Source organism: Asparagus officinalis, chromosome 7 (genome assembly GCF_001876935.1).
Source record: "Asparagus officinalis chromosome 7, Aspof.V1, whole genome shotgun sequence".
NCBI lineage: Eukaryota > Viridiplantae > Streptophyta > Magnoliopsida > Asparagales > Asparagaceae > Asparagus > Asparagus officinalis.
This window is the reverse complement of record NC_033800.1, coordinates 133596366-133623844: the sequence shown is the minus strand read 5'-3', so window position 1 is coordinate 133623844 and position 27479 is coordinate 133596366. Positions and strand designations below refer to the sequence as shown.

Here is a 27479-nt window from a genome sequence, read left to right as displayed (position 1 = left end):
AGACGCGAAGGTCGACTCCCACGTCAGATAAGATCAGACGCGTAGGTCGACCCTCGCGTCAAAAATCTCAGACGCGAAGGTCGAACCTCGCGTCAGAAAATTCAGACGCGTAGGTCGATCCTCGCGTCAAAAATCTGAAACGCGGAGATCGAACCCCTCGTCAAAAATACCAAACGACGGAGTCTAGCCCCGCGTTATTGAAACGAGTTTCCTCGTTGATCTAAAGACCAGAACTTGTCGAAGCAAGTTTAATGACCACGAAGGTCGTACTCACCGCCGATCAGTGGAAGTTCAGGCGGCACGTTCGCCTGAGCAGCAGCGCCGCCGGCCGGCGCTGACAGTGCCGATTCTTGAGCGGCAACAATGTCAGACTTGGAAGGACGAGAGACCAATTTCTTGGGTGCCATAAGGTTTCGTCGGAGGAGATGTGCAGTTGTCGCCGGAGAAGAAAACGAAATTTTTCGTTAAAGTTTCAAGAAGAGTCGAATGACTCTTGATTTGACCTCCAGCGGTCTATTTATAGACAGCTGTGAGCTGTCAAATCGTAACGGACGGGATTTGAGGCCAGAATCCCGCCCAAACTCGACCCTATCGTTTGAGTTGTTTGGACTTTCAAACGCGAGGCTCAATCACGCGTTCGAATTTCCCAACGCTGAGCTCACCCACGCGTTCCAACTCTCAAATACAGAAATTATCTCTGTATTTGGACCGCTATGATAGCAGCTTCTTGACTACCAAGGCTACGACACAGCCCCCAGATGAATAAAAGAAGAGCTAACAGCAATCATCAAGGCGACCAAAGCCGAGAAGAAACAAACGACTCCACTGGGGAGTCTATTGGAAAAGTACAGATAGATTACATCTAGCTCGATCAGACGGAGTGAGCAATTAATCCACTAAATTTTGGGATCCAAAGTATTCCGAAAATTCGTCCCAGTCAACCGCGAACTTTCGAAAACTTTGGAGGGGGTTCTGTAGGCTATCTAAAAATCACAATGGATAGCTGATCCCTATCAAGCTCCGACAATGGAAGTCACAGTCAGACGACTTTCTAATCACTGTATTCGCAATTCTACAATCGCTACAAACACGGCCTTATTTCTGAGATGATTGATCTTGATGGTTGCGACAACAACATGACTAATATTATATTAGCAACTATTAGAGATGCTGATGAGCAGTGTAATGATTTCAGAAATAAAAGGTTGGACGTAGTTGGTGAGTTGTTTGGTAGAGAGCTGTGGGCAAATATTCATCTAAAAACACTATGGATGTTGATTCCCGTCAGGTTCCAACAACGAAAGCTACAATCAAATAGCTTTCGCGCCGACAATCGAAAGCTGCAAATGGAGAGCTTTTCACATAGATCGAGAAGAGTTACAATTCAACGACACTTCCGACAACTGATGAAAACTCTATTCAGCAGTCTTCACATTTTGTAGTGAAAGTTACAATCTGACGACTTTCACATTCCACAACAGCTAAAGCTAGGATTACTGAACAACGGTCCTTGCAACGCTTTATAGAAGAAGTTACAAGTCAACTAGATCCTTCTAAAACGCGGATGTCATCCCCGCGTTATAATTCTGAAAGTGCAGGCGACCCCCGCGTTTCCAAGCACAAGCTAAACGTGAGCGACCCTCGCGTTCGTAGGGGTTCAACCAACACCGACCCCCGCATTTCCAAACTATAATAAACCAAACGCGAGTGACCCTCGTGTTCATTGGTGTTCAGCTAATACCCAACATCGCGTCTCAATTCTGAGAGGGTTTGACTCGTTCAAATACGAGTCGAACGGTTTCAGAACTGTTTCCCCACGATATGAGGAAATCACGCCCACTTAGGAGCGGATTTAGAGGGCAGTTACAACCTCTTATCCACCTATAAAATCTCAACAAACTCAACTGAGTGAATGGCTGGCTTTTTGGATACGAAGAAGCAGCAAGTTAGTTCTTCAGGATCTCAACCACTCAGGTTTAGTGATTCAACAGCAGCAGCAGTAAAAATCCTTGGAGATAGGATTTTTGAATCAAATCCAGAAGATCAAAACCGAAGGGATTCTTCAACAACAGAAAATCTGCTTGGTCATTAACCGAATTTTCGGTTCTAACAACTCTATTCATAGAGTTCTAACTCGTTCAGAGTTCTTAAACTCATTCAGATTTATTCATTAAACTTTCCACAGAAGTTCATTGTTCCCACGAGATAGAAGACAGTCGGATCGTCAACGGAGAGCAAATTCGACACGAGCAATCGAAGGAGGCATTCCATCGCTACCGAGAAGAACCCAGTTTTAAACAAAGGAGAGAATCAAATTTGTTCTCTTCTCTTTTGTAATCAAATTGTAATCAGAATCAAATGAATACAAGTCAATTTTCTTTGTTCTTTTCTTTGCAAAAGCCCCCATATATATACCATGTGTTCCAAAAGGTTAAGAATTGAGCGGAAATATCCTCATTCTAGCGTTAAATCTAAACATAATCACACAAATACTCATGCACATAAATCAATTCACTTCCTCAATAAGTGCAGGAAGTAGCGCTACATATCATCTTCGAGCTCTCGAAAATCATCTTCGATGTCTACACTTAACCATCTAAAATGTAAATACCCCCACTTGACCCCTAACTAAATGAAACAAGTACATCAAGCGAAAAATCCAAACAAAGAACCCCTCATATATATACCCTATGTTCTGAGTACTTAGGAGATAAGTGGTAATACCCTTATTTTAGCGTTAAGTATAAACATCGCCATAATTGAATCTATAAGTCATATATAAATCTTACAAAAAGCTTTAATTTACATGCTCAAACATGTGTGGATAGTCGTGACGCATGTCCTCTTCGCGCTCCCAAGAAATATCCTCAACGCCTCTTCGGTTCCACTGAACTTTCACCAAAGGAATCACCTTGTTTCTAAGCCTCTTGTCCTCCCTGGCAAGTATACAAACTAGAATCTTAATAGTAGTCAAATCCTCCTGAAGTTCAACCTCTGATGCATCCAATACTCGTTGTTGTTCCTCATCATGCAAGTGTTTTTTGAGCATAGAAACATGAAATACGTTGTGTATACTAGACATTGATGCTGGAAGATCTAGTTTGTATGACACAGCTCCAATGCGCTCCAAAATCCGAAAGGGTCCAATATACCTCGGTGCAAGCTTTCCCCGTCTCCTGAATCGTTGAACACCTTTCATAGGCGATACCTTCAGCATAACTGAATCTCCAACCTGAAACTCCAAGGGTCTTCGTCTCTTATCTGCATAGCTCTTTTGCCGACTCTGAGCGGCTAGAATCCTATATCTGATCAATGTTACCTTCTCAGTAGTTTGTCTCACAAGCTCTGGTCCAAGCATTAAGCTATCCTCTGGCTCTGCCCAACATATCGGTGATCTACAAGGTCTCCGGTACAATACCTCATAAGGGGCCATACCGATCATCGCTTGATAACTATTGTTATAAGAAAACTCTATCAGTGGAATATGCTCCTCCCAGCTACCTTGAAAGTCTATGACACAAGCCCGCAACATGTCTTCCAACCCCTGATTCACCCTCTCCGTCTGACCATCTGTCTGTGGGTGGAATACACTGCTGTAAGATAACATGTTGCCGAACGAATCCTGGAAACTCCTCCAAAAATGTGAAGTGAACACTGAACCTCGATCCGACACGATCATATCAGGAACTCCATGAAGTCGGACTATCTCCCGAATAAATATCCTCGCATACGCCTCAGCTGTAGATGTAGTCCTCACTGGAATAGAATGTGCTGACTTCGTCAACCGGTCCACTATCACCCACATAGAATCATTCCCCTTCTTCGACTTAGGAAATCCTACAATGAAGTCCATAGAAATATCCGCCCATTTCCACTCTGGGATGGATAAAGGCTGAAGTAGGTCTCTGATGCTCTGCCTTCATCTACTGACAGGTAAAACACTTAGCCACATACTCTGCAATCTCTCTACGCATACCACTCCACCAGAAGTGTCTCTTTAAGTCCTTGTACATCTTAGTGATCTCTGGATGTACTGTGTACCTAGTACGATGTGCCTCATCAAATAACTTTCTCTTCAGCTCGGTACTGGATGGCATAACCAGCCTACCCTTCATCCGTAGACCTCCATCTGCTCCAATGGTCCAATCAGCCTTAGGCTCTTTGGAAATCTCCTCTTTTCGGATTTGAATCCAAGAGTCTTCTAGCTGAGCTCTGACTACTCTGGTACTCCAAGATGGCTGAACTGACACAGCTCCCAAAAACGTACTGGTTCCACCTATCTCGGGTTTAAAATCAAACTGGCTAAGAGTAAGAAGATCTCTATATAATGAACACCTCAAATCCGAAACCCGATGTCGCCGCTTCCTACTTAAAGCATCTGCTACGACATTCGCCTTCCCTGGATGATATTAAATCACGAACTCGTAGTCCTTGATAAACTCAATCCATCTCATCTGTCTCTGGTTGAGTTCTTTCTAAGAGAAAAGATACTTCAGACTCTGGTGGTCTGTGAACAGCTCAAACTGCACTCCATACAAGTAGTGTCTCCATGACTTCAATGCAAATACTACTGCTGCTAACTCCAAATCATGAGTGGAATAGTTCTGTTCATGCACCCTCAACTACCGTGAGATATATGCTACTACCCTCTGAGTCTGCATCAAGACGCATGCTAATCCTGCCAATGATGCATCTGTGTAGACGACGAAAGTCCTGTCGCTGCTCAGAATAGTCAAAACTGGTGCTGAAGTCAACTTAGTCTTTAAGATATCAAAGGCCTTCTGGCACTCCACAGTCCAAATGAACTGTACACCCTTCTTCGTAAGGCGTGTAAGTGGCATCAAAATCTTCGAGATGTCCTGGATGAACTTCCTATAATAACCAGCTAAGCCCAAGAAGCTACGAATCTCTGTCACCGTCTTTGGTGGTTCCCAATCAAGAACTACTGTAACCTTAGCCGGATCCACTGCTATACCCTCTCTACTGATGACGTGGCCGAGAAATCTGACTTCTGAAAGCCAAAATTCACACTTGCTAAACTTAGCATATAACTGATGCTCCTGTAGAGTCCTCAAAGCTAACCGTAGGTGCTACTCGTGTTCTGCCTCCGATCTCGAATAAATAAGAATATCATCGATAAAAACAATCACAAACTGATCCAAGAATGGACGAAAAACCCGGTTTATCAAATCCATGAATATCACGGGTGCATTGGTCAACCCAAATGGTATGACCATGAACTCGAATGATCCATAACGAGTAAGAAAAGCGGTCTTGGGGATATCCATCTCCCGAACCCGCAACTGATGATAACCAGATCAAAGATCAATCTTTGAGAAATACTGTGCTCCCTACAACTGGTCGAACAAGTCATCAATCCTAGGTAATGGGCACATATTCCTGATTGTGACCTTGTTCAACTCTCTATAATCAATGCACAATCTCATACTACCATCCTTCTTCTTCACGAAGAGAACTGGCGCGCCCCATGGAGAATGACTCCGACGAATAAATCCCTGAGCTAACAACTCGTCCAACTGGGTCTGAAGCTCCCTCATCTCAGCTGGTGCCATGCGATAGGGTGCGTGAGATATCGAGGCTGTGCCCGACTGTAACTCAATACAAAACTCGACCTCTCTCACAGGAGATAACCCAGGTATGTCCTGAAAGACATCCTGATACTCTGAGACAACTCTAGTCTCCAACAAATCAGCATCCTGATCCCGTCGCATCACCTCCTCGATGTACGCTAAAAACGACTCCGCAAAACGGTTGCCATGAGAGGTTGCCACAATCATCTCGGACACATCGGACACCCGCAAATTGACTGTCTTCGCAAAGCAGTCAATACTAACATGGTAGGAAGATAACCAATCCATACCAAGGATAACATCGAACTCGGACATATGCAACACTATCAAATCGACAACGAACTCTGACTTGTCTAAACTGATAGTACACCTCCTACAAACGCTCTCCAGAAGCGATACCTCACCTAAAGGGGTGAAAACTGATAAAGGAGTGTCTAGAGGCTGAGCTATGAGCTGGAGTCTAGACATAAAAGTATACGAAATGAAGGAATGTGAAGCTCCCGAATCGAAGAGAATACGAGCGGAAAAAGAATTCATAAGGAATGTACCCTCCACCACTGCTCTGCTAGCTCCATGATCACGCGGTACTATCGTATATACTCTGCCTGTGGCTGGAGATTGCTCTGCTGCTAGTGCTGGAGAATACAAAACTATATGCCCATGAGGAACCTCCTGAACTGCACGAATATACCCCTCAGTCCTTTGTGCTGCTGGCAGTGCCTCAAGTCTCGTCTGCTAGCCCTGACCTCTGCCCTGTTGTCGCTGCTGCTACTGGTTCGGACCCTTGCCCTGCTGGGCTCCTACTGGTGCTCTATGGCACTCCGATGCCTTATGTCCGACCTTGCGACAGTTAAAACACACTCTCTGAAACTTGCGCTGCTGATGCGCTCTCTAATCCTGCTGGGGTTCCTTTTTATGAGGGTCTTGCTGCTGCTAGGATCCAGAAAAAGACCTCTTGTTCTTGCCCTTATCCGCTGTCTGTCCTACCTTGGTCTTCCCTTCCTTATCCTTCTAAAACATAGCAGTCTCAATCTCCTGTGAGGTGGCGGCTTCTGCTACCTCTCGAATTGAATAGAACTTCCTCGAGACGAGGTATCAACGAAGATTAGGGCGGAGCCCTGCTAAGAACATCTGAGTCTGGCTCTCTTCTGTCTGCTACATGCCCGTGAAGTGCAGCATCTCCATAAATCTGCTCTCAAAATCTGCCACCGACATGTCCCCCTGAGTCAACCGGGACAACTCAAGCTCCTTCCCAGTCCATGCTGTAGAAAAAATATACTATCCATCGAAGAAATAAACAAAGTCCTCCTATGCGAGGGTCATCCGGTGCTCTGGAGTGAACTGGAGCCTATACCATCTCCCAGCGTCTCCCTTCAGACTGTAGGATGCCAATCTCTGCTTCTGGACCGAATCCACATTAAGTATATCGAGGATGTTACTCACATCCTCCTTCCACTTATGGGCTGTAAGAGGATCTGCTGACCCCTGGAACTCTGGTGCTCTCATCTTCTGGTACCTCTCAACCATACGGAGCCAAGCCTCCTGCTCTGTGGCTCTATCTGGGACTGCTAATGGAATAGCTGCAGGTGTAGCCTCTGGGAGTCTCTCACTGATAGGAACTGCTGATATCCCCTGCAGCTGATCTACTGATGGTGGTGGTGTTGGTGGCGCGACATGATTCGCCACAAGCTCCTTAATTGCTACCATCCTAGCTATGATAGGAGCCATGAGATCAATAAGATACTGGAGAGCCTGCTGCGGCTCAGGTGGTGCCTGTTGTAGCTTGGGTTGAGCTTGCTGTGGCTCAGGTGGAGCCTGCTGTGACTCTGCATGTCCATCTCTCCGAGTACGAGGTCTACCACGTCTTGTCATCTCTCTGGTCATAAGAAAATAAGAGTTTATGAGTCAAAATAGACATATACACATACATAGCATATCACAATATGATTAAGAAAATAAGAGTTTATGAGTCAAAATAGACATATACACATACATAGCATATCACAATATGATTTTTACAACAATTTAGTATTCACACAAATACTTTAAATTTACACAAAAAAAGTTATCATAAAAAAAATATCCTTAAATTTTAAGATATACGCATATATCGTCCTCACTCATACTAGGGAATTCTTACGGACTCTATACATGAATCCTAAGAAACTCTATCCTAGCTCCTCGACTCGACACAGGATGATCCTAAGGATACTAGAACTAGAGCTCTGATACTAACTGTGACGCCCCTGGATTCACACAAGGCTGCAGTCCAATGTGAAATCTAGAATGTTAAACCTACTATGCACCACACCGTGTAATGATATGTTTCACCATCATAATTACTATCTCTCTAGTAGAGTCAACAAAAGGTGTAGGTACAAAAGCAAGTAAAAAATAATACAGAAATCGACAGATGAAATAATAGGGATCAAATTAATATTCCATTATCTAGCATACTGAAGTATAAGTCAATGTCTGAAATAAATAAACTGAAGTACTCAACAAGTCTCAAATACAAAATATTTGACAAGAGGAAATAAGGCACATAGTCTTTACAACTTCTAGAATAAAACTCTCAAATGTCTAAACAAAAGTCTACAGTGGAGCTAAAAAAATATAACTAAATAGACAATTGAAGCTAAAATGCGTCGCCATCAACCTGCGACTCTCCGGGCTCCTAGCTCGTTACCTGAAAGGGGAAGGGACAACAAGCGTCAAAGTGCTAGCGAGCAACATCACAACCAACCCCAAGGAAAAGGGCTCGTTGCATTCAAAAAAATACAGTTAATACATATATATATATGAAATCACTGATCCTATTTAGGTCATTACAACATGAGCATAAGTATGTCGAGTGAAATAATCCAAACAAGGAAACCCTCATGTATATACCTTGTAGCTCAAATTGTAATTACCTACGTATAAAAAATAATCCAAACAAGGAAACCCTCATGTATATACCTTGTAGCTCAAATTGTAATTACCTACGTATAAGAGGATTTTAGTATTTAGGAAATTACAACACGAGCATAGGTACGTCGAGCGAAATAATCTAAACAATGAAACCCTCATGTATATACATTGTATCTCACATTGTAAATCCCTAAATACCAAACCCAAAATCTAAAGCAAGCACAATAATAAAAGAAGACAAACTTATCTCAGAACTTAATTACGGTGTCATATCATAACTCACATAAGTGTCATGTCCAGTCTATGCAAATATAAGTGTCATGTTTAAGGTCTATCTGGTGTCTAACACATGGACGAATAGGTAAATGTCCAACACGAGGACTAAAATGGATTATAGTCCAACACGAGGACTTCAATGGATTATAGTCCAACACGAGAACTGAACAAACTGTGTAAATATCGATGAGATATGTGAAAAGATATACCAATACGAAATTCACACGCGTCTCGGTGTGTAAACTTAAACTTGTGTCCACATGTTATCTCACATGTAAAGATACAAGTTAAACAATAATTTCTAATACCTGTTATTCGAGGCAACTCCTCGTTCATATTAAAGCACGCAACAACAATAAACAAGCATAAGCAGTTTCAGTTAAACCGAAACACCCCAAACAGATCCAAACCGAGGAAATTGGAAATGTCCTCATCAGTCGACTCATGAGTCGACTGGGATTGGTCGACTCATTGGTCGACCAGAGCAAAACACAAAACTGTGAATTTTCCTGTCAGTCGACTCATTAGTCGACTCATGAGTCGACTCATTGGTCGACTGAGCAGAAAATTCTCAGTTTTCTGCTTTCTAAGATTATCTGGAAAAAAATATTAACCTAAAGTTATTTTTCGTCATGTCCAGCAATATATTTCTGATTCTAACTCATGTGTATCAACAGAAACGAAAGAATTTGCATGTGATCACTTACATTAAAAACCTTAAACATATAAACATGTTTAAAACGTATTGAAAATAGTAAATCACATTAAAACTCATGTTTAAACAAATTTTCAGATCTGGATCTTAATTTACAAATTTGTTTGTGAGCTTTTTATAACTGAAAATATAGATCTTGCATCTCATAATATAAAGCATCTATTTTTATGCACAAAAATACGTTTTAGGCTCAAAAATCCGAAATAAAAACTCAAGAAAACTATACAAACAGTGGGTGAGGGCTGGACGAGATGTTACTCGCCTATGATATGATGCAAAAACTCCTGGATCTGCCAAAGCACGATCTCCTCCGCTGTACTGCACGAAATCCCGTGCAAACTCCTTCGAGAACTCCTCTAAAACGTCAAAATCCGAGCTAGGGTTTGAGAGGGAGAGATGGGGGCTAGGGTTTTGAGTTCTGAAGGTGTTCTCGGGTAGGAGATATCATATATGAACGGTCAAACCCGATACAAAATCAAACAAACCCGCAAACTTAAAGAAAACCCTAAATCAGCCCGTCAGTCGACTCATCAGTCGACTAATGAGTCGACTGATAAGTCGGCTGAGCAGTCTGATTTCCAGATCCGTGCATGTTTTGCTAATTTTGCCCAAAACCAATGCACACAACTCTATATAATTACACTCATACTTCTCTAATAACTTGTTATCAAATGTAATCTATGACCTCAAGTCATTAATCATAATAGAATTATTTATCACTAATAATTCACATATACTACTAACAAAAATGTGGGTTTTACAATTTCTCACCAACTGAAACCTTCCCAAATCGATCTACTCCTCCAAATAGCCCAAGCGTAGCCCGAACTCTGATACCAATTGTTGGGCAAAATACCAATTGTTGTAAAAAACCGTGTCGAGGAACCAAACCAATTGTCGATCAACGAGGGCCAAAACCAACCAAAATCAATGCACACACAAAACACCAATTTTAACGTGGTTCGGCAATTGCCTACATCCACGGGGCAAGAAAGGGTTGGGGTTTTCACTAATAGAGAAGAAGAGTACAACTTAAAATTACAAATCACTCGAAGGAACAAACTAATCTCACCAACAAAGCTCTTAATCTCTCCAAATAAACCCTAATCAAATAGCTCAGGAAATACCTCTTTTCTGTGCTCCAAATATCTCAAACTCTTGCCTTAAGAAACCCTAGAACGTGTATTGGTATTTATACAAACATCAAAATCAAATAAGAATATGAAACCAAAACTGGGCTTTGACCCGATACGCGGTCGACCGTCACGGTTGACCGCGCACAACGACAGAACCTGTAAATACGTTACAGGGTCTGGCGGTCGACCGCGGCGGTCGACCGCGCCCAAAAATCTCCTACAGGGTCACGCGGTCGACCGCACCAAGTCTACGCCCGCGGCGGTCGACCGCGCCCAAAAATCTCCTACAGGGTCACGCGGTCGACCGCACCAAGTCTAGGCTCATGCTTGAGCCTGTGCACGTTCGCGGTCGACCGGCCTTACGCCGCGGTCGACCGTGCAGCTCCAAAACAGTTCCCTATGGTCTCCCAACAACTGTTCTTCACCAAACTTCTCGCGGTTTCTTCGGCTTGATGTTCTTCTGCTAAGGAGATCTGAAGGTGACCAACCTGTGTTTCTCGTTGATAATTCTAACTAATGAAACTATAGATAACTTTTGCTGTATATATTGCACTAGAAGTATGGTGTTTATCATCTGGGAGGCATACCAGCACCCACAATGGTTTTGGGATGTTAATTTTGAGAGGTTTTCAGGAAGTCCTCTGCTGAAGTGCTTGTTTAAAGTATGACGCAAAGATGCTAATATTTAAGTGTTGCTCTTTCTTAAATTGTGTTATGTCTTCCCCTTGATCTTTTAGTTTGCTTTTTTACCTTGATTTGTGGCTGATTTTTAATCTTTTGAAGTTTTTTTTCCCCTGAGTTACCTTTTCTCTTTTTTCTCCCCCTTCGTATTTCTGATATTGCTCTACTCTTTTGGAGTTGGTGATTTTCTAGGCTGTATTGTCTATTTGTGTAATATTTACAAGAAGTTGTCGAGCAAGTTGTTGTTTAAGGGATATCTTTTCCTTTTGCATGAGCTATAATGCAAGATAACGCAAGTGCAAATGGAAAGTATTGCCGTTATATAGTTGATGATTATTACATGGGAATTGTTTTTGGCATCTGAAAACTACGGTGTAATCGTCCAATATTTGTTGCTAGGAAGTTTATGAGAAGCACATTTAGTGTGTTTATGTAATCCTTTAGATGATCCCCATTTGTATGTAAATCATTAGTAAGGTAAGAGTAAATTACTTTCATAGACAATATAAGTTTGTCCTTTCCAATCAATTGCTCTCTTTGGTAACATTACAAGAAAGAAGAGGATTAGCATAAGTTGAAAGGATATATTAATGCTATAATTCTATAAAGAATTACATATAGAACAAAATTGCAACAACTCCTTAAAACCATTACACGTGAAACGCCGATGGCATGACAGCGACTATATTGAATGCATATCAGAGACTGAAACAACTTGGTAATAGAAGTATATGTATTACTACATTGATCATGAAAACTGCTTTTATAAGATCTTTGGAAGCTTGACTGCGAGGTTAATCATCAGTTACGTACAACGATCCAAGTAATACTCAATGTCACGATGAAATCACAAAAATCATATAGGACAGCAAATCGCAAGCCACGACCATGAAGATCATCAGCAAATAGTTCTGCATTCTCCGGTGCTTCTCATAACTCGCTTACGGGTTCTTATAGGGCTCATGGTATCCAAGCCTTTTGCCAGGTTTGGACATGCAAGTTGTATTAATTTGGAATTCTCTGATTACATTTTATGATACAAAACTTACATAAATACAATGCAAATTGGAGCAACTATCAGCATGAAGTTGTGATAGAATTCATTATTCCTTCACAATCCAAGACACAACCACTTGACAACCCAATACTTCTCATCTGAGCACTCAATGTCTTTAAAACTGTGCACACTTCTGCAGTCCTTGACTTCCCAGAATCATCAGACACAAATGCACAAAGCTCATTCCTTGTCTCAATCCAACTGCACCCAGGAATCTTCTTGATTCCCCTCTCCTTCATCAAAACCCTAACCCTCTCCACTTCATCCCATCTCCCAGCATCAGCATGTATGTTCGACAACTGTACATAATTGGACATCTTGTATGGCTCAAACTCAAATAGTTTCTCAGCAGCTAAATTCGCAAGATCAGGATTTCGATATATCCTACAGGCTCCAAGAATTGCACCCCAAATACCTGCATTCGCCTTGATTGGCATTCTCTTCACTAGATCATAGGCTTGCTCTAATCTCCCAGCTCGACCAAGTAAATCAACCATACAAGCGTAATGTTCAGCTACAGGCAAAATCAAGTAATCTTTACTCATAGATTTGAACAGTTTCAACCCTTCATTGATCATTCCACCATGACTGCACGCTGATAGAACCCCAATAAAGGTGATCTCATCAGGACTAATCCCATTGGTCTCCAACTCTCTGAAAAGAGAAAGCGCCTCTTCTCCATAACCATTGAGCGCATATCCAGCAATTAAAGAATTCCATGTAACGAGATCAATGTTTTCCATCTCATTAAATATTTTTCTTCCTCTAATAATCTTTCCACATCTTGAGTACATTGTTATCAAAGCATTTCCGGCAAAAACATCGGTCACATAGCCACTTCTCAATAGAAGAAGGTGAAGTTGCTCGCCCACTTGAAGAGCAGCAAGATTGGCACAAGCACTAAGTACACAAGCATAAGTTGACCAATCGGGCTTCTTCCCTTCCTTTCTCATCATCAAGAAATGCTGAAGAGCCCCGATGTGGTACCCATTTTGAGCGAGACCAGAGACGATCGAATTCCAAGAAACCAAATTTCTATCCCTCATTTGATGGAAAATCTCGATTGCTCTATCGATTTGATGATTCTGAGCATACCCTGCAATCATAGTATTCCAAGAGACCCCATCTTTCTTTGGCATTCGCCTGAATAATTCCATAGCCTTATCCATTCTCCCGCATTGAGCATAACCAGAGATCATCGTATTCCAACAAACAATGTCTCTTGCCCTAGTTTCCTCGAAAATTTCAAGTGCTTCATCCATTCTCATACTCTGAACATACCCATTGATCATTGCAGTTTGAGCTGCGACGTTCTTGAAAGGCATTTTATTAAGCAATTCTCTTGCTTCTTTGAGTTCCCCTGTACGAACATACCCATTAATCATTGTAGTCCATGAAATAGAATTCCTGTCTGGCATCTCTTTAAAAAGTTTTGATGCCTCATCAATCTGTAGACTTTGAACATAACCTGATATCATTGCATTCCAAGAAACCACATTTCTCTCGGGCATTTGATCAAATAATCTCCTCGCTTCAACAATTTCTCCACTCTTTGCATACCCGTTAAGCATCGTGACCCAAGAAACAACATTTCGGCTTGGAATCTTTTCAAAAAACTCCCTTGCAGAATCCAAATCTCCAATTTGAACAAATCCATCAATCATCAAATTCCAAGAAACCACATCTCTCTCCGGCATTTGATCAAAAAATTTCAACCCATCTCCCATTTCTCCATTTTGAATGTATCCAGATAAAACTGAGTTCCACCCTACAATATTACAACCAGGCATTTCATTCAATAATCTTATCGCATCTTCGAACCTTCGGTTCTTTGCATACCCTGAAATCATCGCATTATAACAAACCGGGCTCTTATCATTCAACTCATCAAATACAACCCTCGCTTTGTCTACTTCCCCATTCTTCATATAACAAGTAATCATCAAATTCCATGAGAAATCATCTCGCTTAGGCATTCCATCAAACAGCTGCTGAGCTTCGAGGACACAGTCATTGTGAGAGTATCCAGCGATCATCGTGTTCCAAGAGACCAAATTTTTAGACGGCATTGTGTCGAAAAGACGACGGGCTTCAGCGATTCTGCCATTCTTTGCGAAGGCAGAGATCATTGAGTTGTACGTGACAGTGTTGCGGCTGGTCATTGAGTTGAAGACATTGACAGCTTCTTCGATTCTGCCAGATTTTGCGAGCTGGGTTAGGGTTAGGTTTTGAGCGAAGATTTGGCTGCCTTTGCTTGTTATTGATTTGAGTTGAGAACTCATTTAATAGATGAGAGGAGAGTAGAGTTGATCTGGGTGTTTTAAGGCGGGAAGGATGAGTTAAAGTTTAAGTAGATGTTTGAGAGCTGTTTTGGTATTTAGAAATTTTGGGGAGAAGAAGTTTTTGACATATTAGACCACTATATCTTTGTTAATTATATTTGGGTTTTGCTAGAGATAGAGGAAGGTGTGGTGAACATAGAGAAGAAAAATGATAGGTGCACACTCCCAACCACAACCTCAACCACACCCCCTCTCATTTGCTACAGTACACCGGGCTCCACATGGGATTTTAAATTTTTAAAATCCCATATGGGGTCCGATGCTCTGTAGCAAATGTGAGAGGGGGTGTGGTTGAGGTTGTGGTTAGGGGTGTGTCCCTAGTGCCACCCGAGAAGAAAAATGATAGAGAATGAGTGGGAAATATATGGCCTCACTCATTCCCCCTCCCCCCGTCTTCTCCCTCCTTAATCACTTAGCAAAAACTCATTGTATTTGGATTTTGCTCTTTGTATTTCTAAAACATACCTAAGCTTTTAAGTTGTTCTAATTGGATACATAGTCAGATTTAATTGCAAATATTTTCTCTCTACTTTTTTTGTAAGTGTACCTTTCTTCTCTTATTACTATTATTACTACTACTGTTGTTGCTACTTTGTACAGTTGGGATCTATTGTAGGCGTCTAAAAATGCCTATAGGTATCCACACACAGCTCGAGACAGAGAGAAGGTGATGAACGCCATTATCTAAGTCTAAGGGGATTATCCGACGCTGACGAACACATGAAGCGAATCAACGAACTATTGATGACGTGGCCCACACGCTCACTGACCACCAAAATAGCGTACAGATCAATGAAATGACGAAATACGCGTAACAACAGAACAAGTCAAAACCCGAAAAACCAATAAAAGCCGTTGGCGGCCGAGCCACATCAAAGTGAACTGGTCGAACCAGTGGTTCGGCCCAAAGCCAGATCACCGAAAGGTGACTCTGCGACCGAGCCATCGGGTGACAATCGGCCAGATCTGATCTAAAACGTGATTTTTCGGTTTTGACTGATTCTCGCGGGATTTGTTGGTTCCTGAACGACCTAACTGATTTGATACTATGGTTAATCAGTTCTTAACTGAAGATAAGGAGGAATCCCTCGTTCTTATCCAAATACCCGCTTCCGAAGCTTATAAATACGAGCCCGGGTGCTCAATTCTCAGGGCTGAACATCAAGAGGGCGAGGTGCTGCTGGTTTCTCGAGTGCATAACCACGAATTTTAGCAAGGGTTAGCAGATCTCGGCGATCTCCTGTGCATAAAGAGTAGAGTTCGAGAGATTTGAGACCCGTCCCCTATTCCTCCGGATTTAAGCTTGGTCTTAAACCTCGAGAAGAGTCGTGGTTTTGCTTAGTCAAAATCACCGCTACTGCAATTACTTCCTTCGTGAAGTGAGAGCATTGATCATCCAACTTCTACTAACCGGATCTGATCCGCGACGGTCCATGGATATTAACGTTCCCGGCACAGGCAAAGATCCCACGCAAGTAGCGGGTGGTAAACGTCCGTTGCGCTGTTTGACAAGAGTCGTATTTTTTTGTATTTTCATTGTATAAGGAGATCTTATAAAAAGATCAACTTTTATTCGAGTTTATTGTAAACGATTAAAGTTGTAATAGATTCAATCACAATGAAAACATCGATTTTTGACCCAAACAAGCTGGCGACCATATTGGGAGCCAACAGCTTCGCTGCCGAAGCTGTCGTGCCGCAACCACGGATCCAGATCCCGGTTGAAGAAGTGGTCGAGTACAAATTCGACCAACTGAAGTTCGAGGAGTATCTGTCCTCCTCCTCCTCCAGATCCTCTGCCCCTCGCAAGCGCAGGAAGATCAAAGCCCCTGTTGATGCGGTAGCTGCACCTTGCAACGCCCTTCCGGCCTCCAACGAAGCCAGATCTACAGATCTGGACTCCTCCTCAATCAAGAAGATAACCGATGTAGCCGCACCAACTTTATCAAAGAGGGCACGCCAAAGGCAACACCAACGACTTGCACGCCGATTTGCTAAGGTTTTGGAGCCTGTTGATGAGATTGGCTATGAGGCGGACCTGAAACGCAGAAGGCACCAAGTGCCCCAGCATCAAATAAATGACGTATCCTCCAAGCCAACAGCGAATGAGTGGATCCAAGTCAAAAGGACCCGCTCAACCCTCGAGGAGCGCATTCAGAAGCGTCGCGTCTTGATTGCGCACACACGAATTCTCGTGCGAGAAGCGCAGAAGCTGAAGCAAAAAGAGGTGATTAAGAAACCACCAAAATCACGCCAAATCTGGAAACTGAAGTCCGAAACAGCGTTGACAAAAAGTCAAATAGCACCTGGAACTGCCGAAATATGCAAACCACCATCTAGTGGCTCGGCCAAAACCGAGCCACCAATTGGTGGTTTGTGCCGGTTCGCGCCCGGTTCGGTTCGGTTCGTGTCTAGTTCGGTTCGATTTGCACCTGATTCAGTTCGATTCGCACCTGGTTCACCTCTCGCGATCCCGTTTAAGCCTCCGGCAGCCCATGTTTCTATCCCGATGAATCATACACCTCCGGCAGGGCCCCGTGACAACGTGGACTTATCCTAATTCAAGACGAGGATGACGGATCGCCTGGGTCCTTTGTACGAGGATCGAGGCAAAGTTCCGATCAAAGAACGCTTGGATCCGGTGACTGAACCCCAAGCAACCACTCGAGCTGGGGGTCACACACACCCTCGCAATAAGTCAGAACCTTCCTATAATTGGAAAACACCTGCACTTGACCGCCTCGGACGACGAATTGAAGTCCAAGAGCCCGTCAAGAGTTCGCGCTCCCAAAAGCGTAGCTCCAAATACGTGACTCTTAAGAACGCCAATAAAGCGGTAAGCTCTAAGAAGGAAACGTGTTCGTCAGACGACAACGTTATACCTGAAAAGTCGTGCCAACACGCGATAGGTTGCTCCGGTCATATGACCGACGAGTTTTACTATCGGGTGGGGGGTACGAACAAGTCTCGGAAGAAAAGTACCCGAGAAACAGAATCTCACTGCCCATGCGTTAAACTTATCAGGACGGTATTATCAGTGTGTAGCTGCCCCAAGACCGCTCCACAGAGGGTCTCGGTATTTGAGAGGATCTCTAACGGAGCGACTAAGTTGAAGACAAGACGTTTTCGCAAGAAATGATCGTCCGTTCAAGGTGATGAACTTCCAGAAGTCACAATAAATATGGCTGATAAGGGAAAGTCAATTCGACCTTCTATCTCTGACCCGCTTCTATCGTATCGTCTAACCCGGTTGCGATCGGGAACTATTAGACAAAGGGATTATCAGAGAATACAGAGGGGATTATCCTCTGATGATGAAGCATCAGATGCCAACTCTGTAGTCGTTTCTGACCAAATGGTGTTCAGTCCAGGACAATCGCACGAGGCATTCATGATCAACACCGAGCAAATCGCCAAAATTCTCGAGGATGCTCGAGGCATTCATGATCAACACCGAGCAAATCGCCAAAATTCTCGAGGATGCTCTAACCAAACAGAAAGAGGCATTCAAGATCGAAATGGAAATGGCTATGCTACGAATGAGGGAAGAGCATGACCAACAAATTCGGTCTCTGTCCAATCAGTTCGGTGAATCCAGCCGTCGCAACCTTGCTGACCAAGTAGGTAGCGATTCAGATATGGATGAACATCTCGATGCTGAGAACCCTCCCGTTGACCAAAACGCTGGGGGTGGTCCTACCAATAATAACAACACTGGGGGTGGCCCCGTTATTCCTCTTAAGAATCGTCCAAGCCCCGATACGAGCGAGGATGAGAAAATGAAAGATCTCGAGAGCAAAATTAACGCTCTGATGTCTGCTTGAGAGGTAAAAAGGACTGGAATTCCGTGTCCATATCTAAGGGAGTGGGATTCAATAGCATACCCGGTGAAGTTCAACCTGATTAACTTCATGCCGTTTGACGGGAAGGGTTCGCCCACACAACATCTGATCTACTTCAAGTCCCACTTGGGTATGATCTCCGGCAATGAATTCTTGATGGTTCGGTCATTCGTTAGCACTCTACGCGGGCCCGCCTTGGATTGGTACCGCCATCTTAAGTCCGAAAGTATTAATAACTGGGAAGACCTGGAGAACTTATTCCTCACTCATTTCTTTGATGATGACGCTGAGGTGTCAATCAGGACACTCTTTGATGAGAAGAAAGAAGACGACGAGACGGTCGACGACTTCGTCAAACGCTTCCAGAATAAGGCAATGAACTGTCGAGATCCGATCACAGAGGACTTCATCCTTCAAACCTGTCACAACAACCTCTCCTTAGATGTATTGGAAGTTATGGGAGTAGCACCATCCAACAACTGGAAAGAGTTGAAGGCGCGCGGAGAGCAGGCCGAACGCTTCCTCAGAAGGAAGAAAGCCGAAAGAAGCCAACCGACGGCTAACCCTCCGAAATCAAATTTCGCCTCCCGTGGTAAAGGGAAAGCACCTGCAGCAGCTGTTGACGCTAACCAGACGTCGCAACAGCAACCCCGAAGACAGCAGAAGACTTGGGTTCGAGACTCCAAAAAGAGTACTCCTTCAAGGATGAAGACGTTCCAGCCATCTTCGAATCCCTCCTTAAAAACAACAAGATCAAGCTACCACCTATCGCAAATCAGGAGGAAGCTGACAATACTATGGATCCAAAGTATTGTGCGTACCACAGGAGGGTCCTTCATCCCATCAAAGATTGCTTTGCTCTCAAGAATAGCATCCAAACCTTGGTTAAAGCCGGCGTCATAACGCTGGGATAAGCCAAATGAGAATGGTGACACTCCGAAGAGTATACGAGTATAAACTGCTTCTCAAAACTCCAACAGGTATATGAGTCTAAACTGTTTTCTTTCTTTCACGGGAAGTTCCTGAAGAATGTCATGCCTGGTATTCTTAAGGATAACCTGGTCATCCAATTAAGTACAATATTAGAGCCAGTTTCACAAAGGAAGCTGGGGGTGGGTGATTCATGTAACGGGAAGTTCCCGGAAGAATAATACATGTAATTTTCTTAAGGGATAACCCGATCATTACGAACAAAGTGATAAACACTAAACCCCCACTGTGATTCCTAAACACTCTTTTGTTGGCAACTCACAAAATCCCTCACCGATCAGACTAATTGACGGTGAGACCACCAAAATTCCTTTTGGTTAAATCCATTTAAACTTTCGATGTATCTGTGCACTCAACATCTTCATTGTTAGAGTCCAGACATGATACTCGGAATTTTAATGTCTTAATCCTTGACGTATTGTCAAACCCCTTCGTGTTAAGTTCTTATCACTTGACACCAAAAATCCCCATTGAGTAATCGGTACAAGTCAACACTCCCACTATGATTTGTACTCCTACTCCTACTGTCTACAATCCCCATTGAGTAATCGGTACAAGTCAACACTCCCACTATGATTTGTACTCCTACTCCTACTGTCTACCTGGTCAAACCTTCCTACAGTTAGGGCCAACACTCCCACTATGATTTGTACTCCTACTCCTACTGTCTACCTGGTCAAACCTTCCTACAGTTAGGGCCACAACCAAAATCCCCTCTTGATTTCTCCAATGAACGAGAGGCCCACAAATCAAGCGATCAAACCTTCCTACAGTTAGGATCGTCTTAAACCTCCCACTCGGTCAAACCTTCCTACAGTTAGGGCCAAAACTAAAATCCCCTTTCGATTCCTCCAATGAACGAGAGGTCCACTTTTAAATCGAGTGATCAAGTCTTCCTACAGTTAGGGTCACCTTAAACTCTCGCTTGGTCAAACCTTCCTACAGTTAGGGCCAAAATCATAATTCACTCTCGATAAACAAGAAACCCACCTTTAGTTCGATAATCAAACCTTCCAATAGTTAGGATTATTCGAATCTTTTTGATTCTCGGAATGGAGATCCCACTCTTAGTTTCACCTTCCCGGATTCTTGAAGTGGATATCTCACTTTGAGTTTCCTTTTGTGACCGGAGATAGAATATAAATTCTTCCTCTTCAGCTTTAGGAGATAGAATATAAAATTCTTCCTCTCCCGCATTGGGTTCATCTTTACCCCAGAAGAAGACACCACTTTTTCTAACTCCCAAAATCCGTACCTCACACGCACGGGAAATTTTATCCTGAAGCCTAAGTAGGGATAAGTCAGCGCCTAACACGCGTAGTCAGTTTAGTCTTTTACCAATTGAAGAAGACACCAGAATTCAAGTCTGGGGCATTTTATCCCGAAGCCTAAGTAGGAATAAGTCAGCGCTTAACACACGTTTCTGGGTGGTTCGTTCTCGTAAAAATGACCGAGTCTACGTATTCAGTATCATAGCAACAAAAATCCATGCCTTTTATGCGTGGGGAATTTTATCTCGAAGCCTAAGTAGGGATAAGTCAGCGCTTAACACGCGTTGCTGGGTGGTTCGTTCTCGTAAAAACGACCGAGTCTACGTATTCAGTATCGTAGCAACAAAAATCCATGTCTTTTATGCGTGGGGAATTTTATCCCGAAGCCTAAGTAGGGATAAGTCAGCGCCTAACACACGTTGTCGTTCAGTCTTTTACCGTAAAAAGGACAAAAGCCCACATATTCGATATTGTGGCAGGTTGTCATTAATAACACCAAAATCCGTGCCTCACACGCACAGGAAATTTTATCCCGAATCCTAAGTATGGATAAGTCAACGCCTAACACGCGTTGCGGGTCAGTTTTTTACCATAAAAAGGACAAAAGCCCACATATTCGATATTGTGGCAGGTTGTTATTAATAACACCAAAATCCGGGCCTCACACGCACGAGGAATTTTATCCTGAATCCTAAGTAGGGATAAATCAACGTCTAACACGTGTTGTCAGGTCGGTCTTTTACCATAAAAATGACAAAAGCCCACATATTCAATATTGTGACAGGTTGTTATTAATAACACCAAAATCTGTGCCTCACACGCACAGAGAATTTTATCCCGAATCCTAAGTAGGGATAAGTCAAAGCCTAACACGCGTTACCGGTTTAGTCTTTCACCGTTTGAAGAAGACACCAGAATCCGAGTCTGGGGACTTTTATCCTGAAGCCTAAGTAGGGATAAATCAGCACCTAACACGCGTTGCCGGGTAGTCTATTCCCGTGAGAAAGACGAAATCTACGTATTCAATATCGTAGCACTAAAAAAGTTAACTCTTTTAGCATAATGTTACATACGGAACGGACTTAAACAATCCGCATGCAAGCCCGATTCAAACGGTAATAGGTAAAGGCACGTCAAATCCGTTGAAGGCTGAGGATTTGTCAAAAATCCTAAGTCAGCGTCTAACACGCGTTGTCGGTAGTCTATTTCCGTGAGAAATACGAAGTCTACGTATTCAATATCGTAGCACTAAAAGAGTTAACTCTTTTAGCACAACGTTACGTGCAGAACGGGTCTAAACAATCTGCATGCTAGCCCGACTCAAACGGTAGTCGGTAAAGGCTAATCAAATTCGTTGATGGCTGAGAATTTGCCAAAAATTCTATAAATGTGAGTCATTGACGTATCAGCTTCATTAGTTAGTCTCGTGACTTGAGCATCCAACGACTTCGGGATAAGATCCATATCTACAAATGAAATAACTTTAATAGTTGGTCCTGTAGCTTAAAATTTGGGATCGCCGCGCTCCAATGCCATAAGAGCTTAAACTGTGTAGACTCCAGCAAACGTATGAGTATAAACTGTGTTAACGTCGGTCAACGCGTTGCAACGAAGATAATCAGTTCAAAGTCAACTCAATGACACGAGCCAAAACTAACTCACCAATTTCGATTCAAGATTTCGACAACGGTCAGACGATAAACGCAGCGTCGGAAGAACTTTATCTATTCGACAAAACACTAAATAGACTGAAGGCTGAAGAAGTCAAGAATTGAAGCAGTTCACAAGTCCTTTGACACCGACTGAAGGTGGGGGCCTATCATATCCAAAGCATCTCAGACTCCTCTATAAAAGAATGAGTCTGAAATACTTTGGAGGGTGTATCTGTAGGCGTCTAAAAATACCTATAGGTATCCACACACAGCTCGAGACAGAGAGAAGGTGATGGACGCCATTATCTAAGTCTAAGGGGATTATCCGACGCCGACGAACACATGAAGCGAATCAACGAACTATTGATGACGTGGCCCGCACGCTCACTGACCACCAAAATAGCGTACAGATCAATGAAACGATGAAATACGCGTAACGACAGAACAAGTCAAAACTCGAAAAACCAATAAAAGCCGTTGGCGGCTGAGTCATATCAAAACAACTCGGCCGAACCAATGGTTCGGCCTAAAGCCAGATCACCAGAAGGTGACTCGACCACCATTTGGTGGCCCGGCCAAGCCGAGCCACCGGGTGACAATCGGCCAGATCTGATCTAAAATGTGATTTTTCGGTTTTGACGGATTCTCGCGGGATTTGTTGGTTTCTGAACGTCCCAACTGATCTGATACTATGGTTAATCAGTTCTTAACTGAAGATAAGGAGGAATACATCATTCTTATCCAAATACCCGCTTCCGAAGCTTATAAATACGAGCCCGTGTGCTCAATTCTCAGGGCTGAACATCAAGAGGGCAAGGTGCTGCTGGTTTCTCGAGTGCATAACCACGAATTTTAGCAAGGGTTAGCAGATCTCGGTGATCTCCTGTGCATAAAGAGTGGAGTTCGAGAGATTTGAGACCCGTCCCCTATTCCTCCGGATTTAAGCTTGGTCTTAAACCCCGAGAAGAGACGTGGTTTTGCTTAGTCAAAATCACCGCTACTGCAATTACTTCCTTCATGAAGTGAGAGCATTGATCATCCAACTTCTTCTAACCGGATCTGATCCACGGTGATCCACGGATATTAACGTCCCCGGCACAGGCAAAGATCCCACGCAAGCAGTGGATGGTAAACGTCTGTTGCGCTGTTTGACAAGAGTCGTATTTTTTGTATTTTCATTGTATAAGGAGATCTTATAAAAAGATCAATTTTTATTCGAGTTTATTGTAAATAATTAAAGTTGTAATAGATTCAATCACAATGAAAACATCGATTTTTGACTCAAACATCTATCACGAGTGAATAGGTTGTCGTGCACTGCGATACAAGGGAAGACTCCGTTGGAGCGTTGGTCTGGTTCGGTAGCTAGTGACTATGAGTCGCTTCAGATATTTGGGTGTCCTGCTTATTACTATGTCAGTGATGGTAAATTAAATTCGAGGGTGAGGAAAGCAGTCTTTGTGGGATTTAGAGATGGAGTTAAATGCTTCAAGTTATGGGATCCACAGGATAAGAAGATAGTTATAAGGACCATAAATTTTGATATTAATTAAAATAATTTTCTGGTATTTTAAAATATTCAATTATTATTTTTAAAAGAGTATTTATATTTTTCTTGATTTTCTACAATTTTCTATTATTTAAAATCCAAGTTTTATATTTATTTAAATAATTTTAATATTTATAAATTAACTTCATATGGTAAAATTTTTTGGAATTTATCCGTTGTGTTATCTATACTATTATGTATCATTTTGAATAATATGTTGTATTATTTTTACTATTACGTATTATTTCGTGTATTATATTGAATTATTAATTACCTATTATTTGTGTAAATTATTATATTATTTTAATTATTGCGTATTCGCTGTCGTATTAGCATAACTGGTACATTTTATTATATAGATAATTATCCTATAATTATTCGATCTTAAATATATGTAATTATATTTTTTATTAATAATTCATGTTTAATTGTACAATTTGTTGAATTAATTCAACTGTTGCGTATTTTTGGTTACAATACCACAATTGGTACATTTTGATGTGTAGATAATTTTTATATAATTATTTATATTTTTTCGTAATTATTATTATTTAAAATAGATTTTTAAAACCCTAATTCCCTCTCTCTCTATATATATTATTTATTTTTATTTTTCTCTATCTCCTCCTCTTTTCTTCTTCCCCAAAAACGTAGACACCGTCGCCTTGAGCTCCGCAGCTTCCCCACCGTCGAAGCTTGAAGCTCCCGCCTCTGCCGCCAATACTGCCTCCGCCTCCTCCCTCCTCCTGATCAAGAACAGCGCTCAGACACCCGCCCACCCTAGCCAGGAGTCACCGCCTCCCCTCGCTACAGCCACCAGATCGCCCTTCTCCTGCCTTTGTCGACCGCTGGCCTCCACCAGTCGCGCTCACCCTCCAGCCGTCCTCACCCCCTCTTCCCTCCGAACCCCGACGAGCCGCCGCTCCGACTCACCGGCTCCTGCGCCTGACCACCTCGTCAGCGCCGTTCTTCTGCCTTGACCGCAGGACCCGTCGCCCCAACTCGACCAATCCACAACTCGAGCACTTAAGTTCCAGCAGCCTCCCAGACCATGCCTGCAGCTTGTCCCTTTCCCGCACCCCCCTGCTCCGCCACACCTCCCACGCCGCCCAATCGGCCCGATCCGCTCTCCTTAGCTCGACGCACCATCCCAAACACCACAGTCAGCCCCCACACCGCCGTCGCACCACGATCCCCGCCAAACTCACCCTCCGCGTGTCGCTACAGCCGCCTTTCACCTGACACCCCTCTTGCCTAGCCGTCGACGTCGTCCGCATCCCTCACGCTGACGGCAGCCCCATAGCCCCGTCGAACTCCCCGCGGCAGCCCCGAAACCATGCTCGTAATCCATTCGTCGTTGTTCAACTTCACGAATCAGCCCGTCGACCCGTTGCGCGCATCGACGAACGATGGATAGCAAACGGTGGTGCCACCGTCTCGTCGTCAGGTCCCACGACCTCGCAGGCAAGATCCCGAACCTTGATTACTTTATTTTAATTCTTAGTTTTATCGTAAATTACTATGTGACTCGTCATTCAATTTCTAGATCTGTTATGAGTTAATTAATTAGATTAGTCTGTGATATATTATTACATGCGTGAGATTGCTTGACATAAATAGCTATGTGAAAGCTTGTTGTTTTATCACTTAGTTGTTATCCAATAGGAGAGGCTGTGGATGAAGACGAATTCTGTTAAAAGTATGATTTATAAGCGTGCTTCAAGGCATGGCTATACTCACTCGACATCGATATCCCGATGTGAGGAGTCCCGAGTTCCCTCGATATCAATATCCCGGTATGAGGTTTCCTTGATTATTACTATTATAGTATTGACTAGACGATGCACTCTTGATCAGACGTGTTGTGGGTCACGGTTATTTTCATAGTTTTATAGAAGTCATTCCACGGTAAATCCGTGGCTAGTGCACGATATTTTATGTACAGTCACGTAATTAATATGACAATATGGGGTTATAAAGGGGAATTGGACGGAGAATATAACATGTATATAAATGGGCACAGCGCTTTCTTGTTATCATGATATCGTGAGTGTTATATATATGGGCCAGAGGGCCAATACTTGACTTGAAGGCGGCCCCTGGATAGGTTTACGGGGACCCGATTATATACATCAAAATATTCTTCCCCAATTCAAATAACATGTAAAACTAGAATAATATGCTTGCATGCTTTATGGTGGACTTTGTTAGTTTTGTTGAGATGTAGATCAGTGTTGTTCTTTTCATACATAAATCGGGATTAATATTTAATTATCTACAATTTGAGACATATGGTATATACATGAGGGTTTCCTTGTTTGGATTATTTCGCTCGACGTACTACGTCTCATGTTGTAGATTTTTAGGTATTAATTCAATCTATTGTATGCCCATGTTACTTGGATAATTAGACTGATCGCTAGTTACATGATCTCGTTACCTGATCGATTTTAGATGCTTTATGTTATCATAATTTAGTAGTGTTTTCATGTTGATTTGTGGTTTTCAGTTGTATATTCTTTTGTTGTTTCTTTTATCGTATCGATTTCCGCTTTGGTTTTCGTTTGTTCTATTTTCTTTTGTGGGGTCTTGCTGTGTGCCATGCACGCTGACGTACACATGTTTTCTCTGGTGTACGTCGGACTTAGAGGAAGGGCAGGTCCAACTTGGAGATACGCCAGAGCCGAGTATTCTCAGTAGGAGTACCTAGCGGACAGAGCAGAAGAAGGAGTCGAAGCCTATTCTTTGATAGTTCCAGTTTACTTTTGTAGTTCTTTCTTTTTCCATTGATCGATGTATTTTTGTATCTCTTTAGTATTCATTTGTTCAGTGTTGTATAAGGGCAGGTTGACCCGAATATATTTTTATCTCGGATGTAATCTCATTTGTGATATGATATTATTTTATTCTATGTTGTTTATTATATTCTTGCTATTTATAATCGGGGACTTGTGACTTTGTATTGTATTTATTTCTAGACGCTTAGCGTATTAGGTTGAGAAGAATTGTTTATTTTTATTCATTCTCCTTAATCTAATACGTCGCGGACTTGTTCACGTTCTAATTTCCAGGTATTTTGGAAAGTGGAGCGTGATAATAGTTATTAGCAGGGATGTCACATTTGACGAGACGTATACATGATGAAGCCTCAAGTTCCTCAGCGGGTGGAGGAAGACCAGATTCGGGAGATGTCACAGCAGGTGGAGGATGATGTGACTCCACTCACTCTAGAGAGTATTGTATCCATCGAGGCTCCTACAGAGGTGATACTAGGAGGAGATGGGATAACAGCCTGGCAGATAGAATATACAGTGGATTGTGAGACTCAGGAGCAAGGTCATGTTCAGGAGTCTATTGCAGCGAATAGACCTAGAAGGGCGATTCATCGGCCAACAAGGTATAATGATGTCATGGTCGCATATGCATTATCAGTAGAGGTCGTTGATGATATGGTTCTGTCTATA

The 27479-nt window shown here is 42.7% G+C and overlaps 1 protein-coding gene across 1 annotated transcript; it reads right to left on the bottom strand.

Moving 5' to 3' along the window:
- LOC109851061 (pentatricopeptide repeat-containing protein At4g02750-like) lies at positions 11949-14744 on the bottom strand. The gene has a single exon (XM_020421176.1). It carries the CDS (start codon positions 14649-14651, stop codon positions 12390-12392), a length of 2262 nt encoding a protein of 753 aa, XP_020276765.1. The 5' UTR covers positions 14652-14744; the 3' UTR covers positions 11949-12389.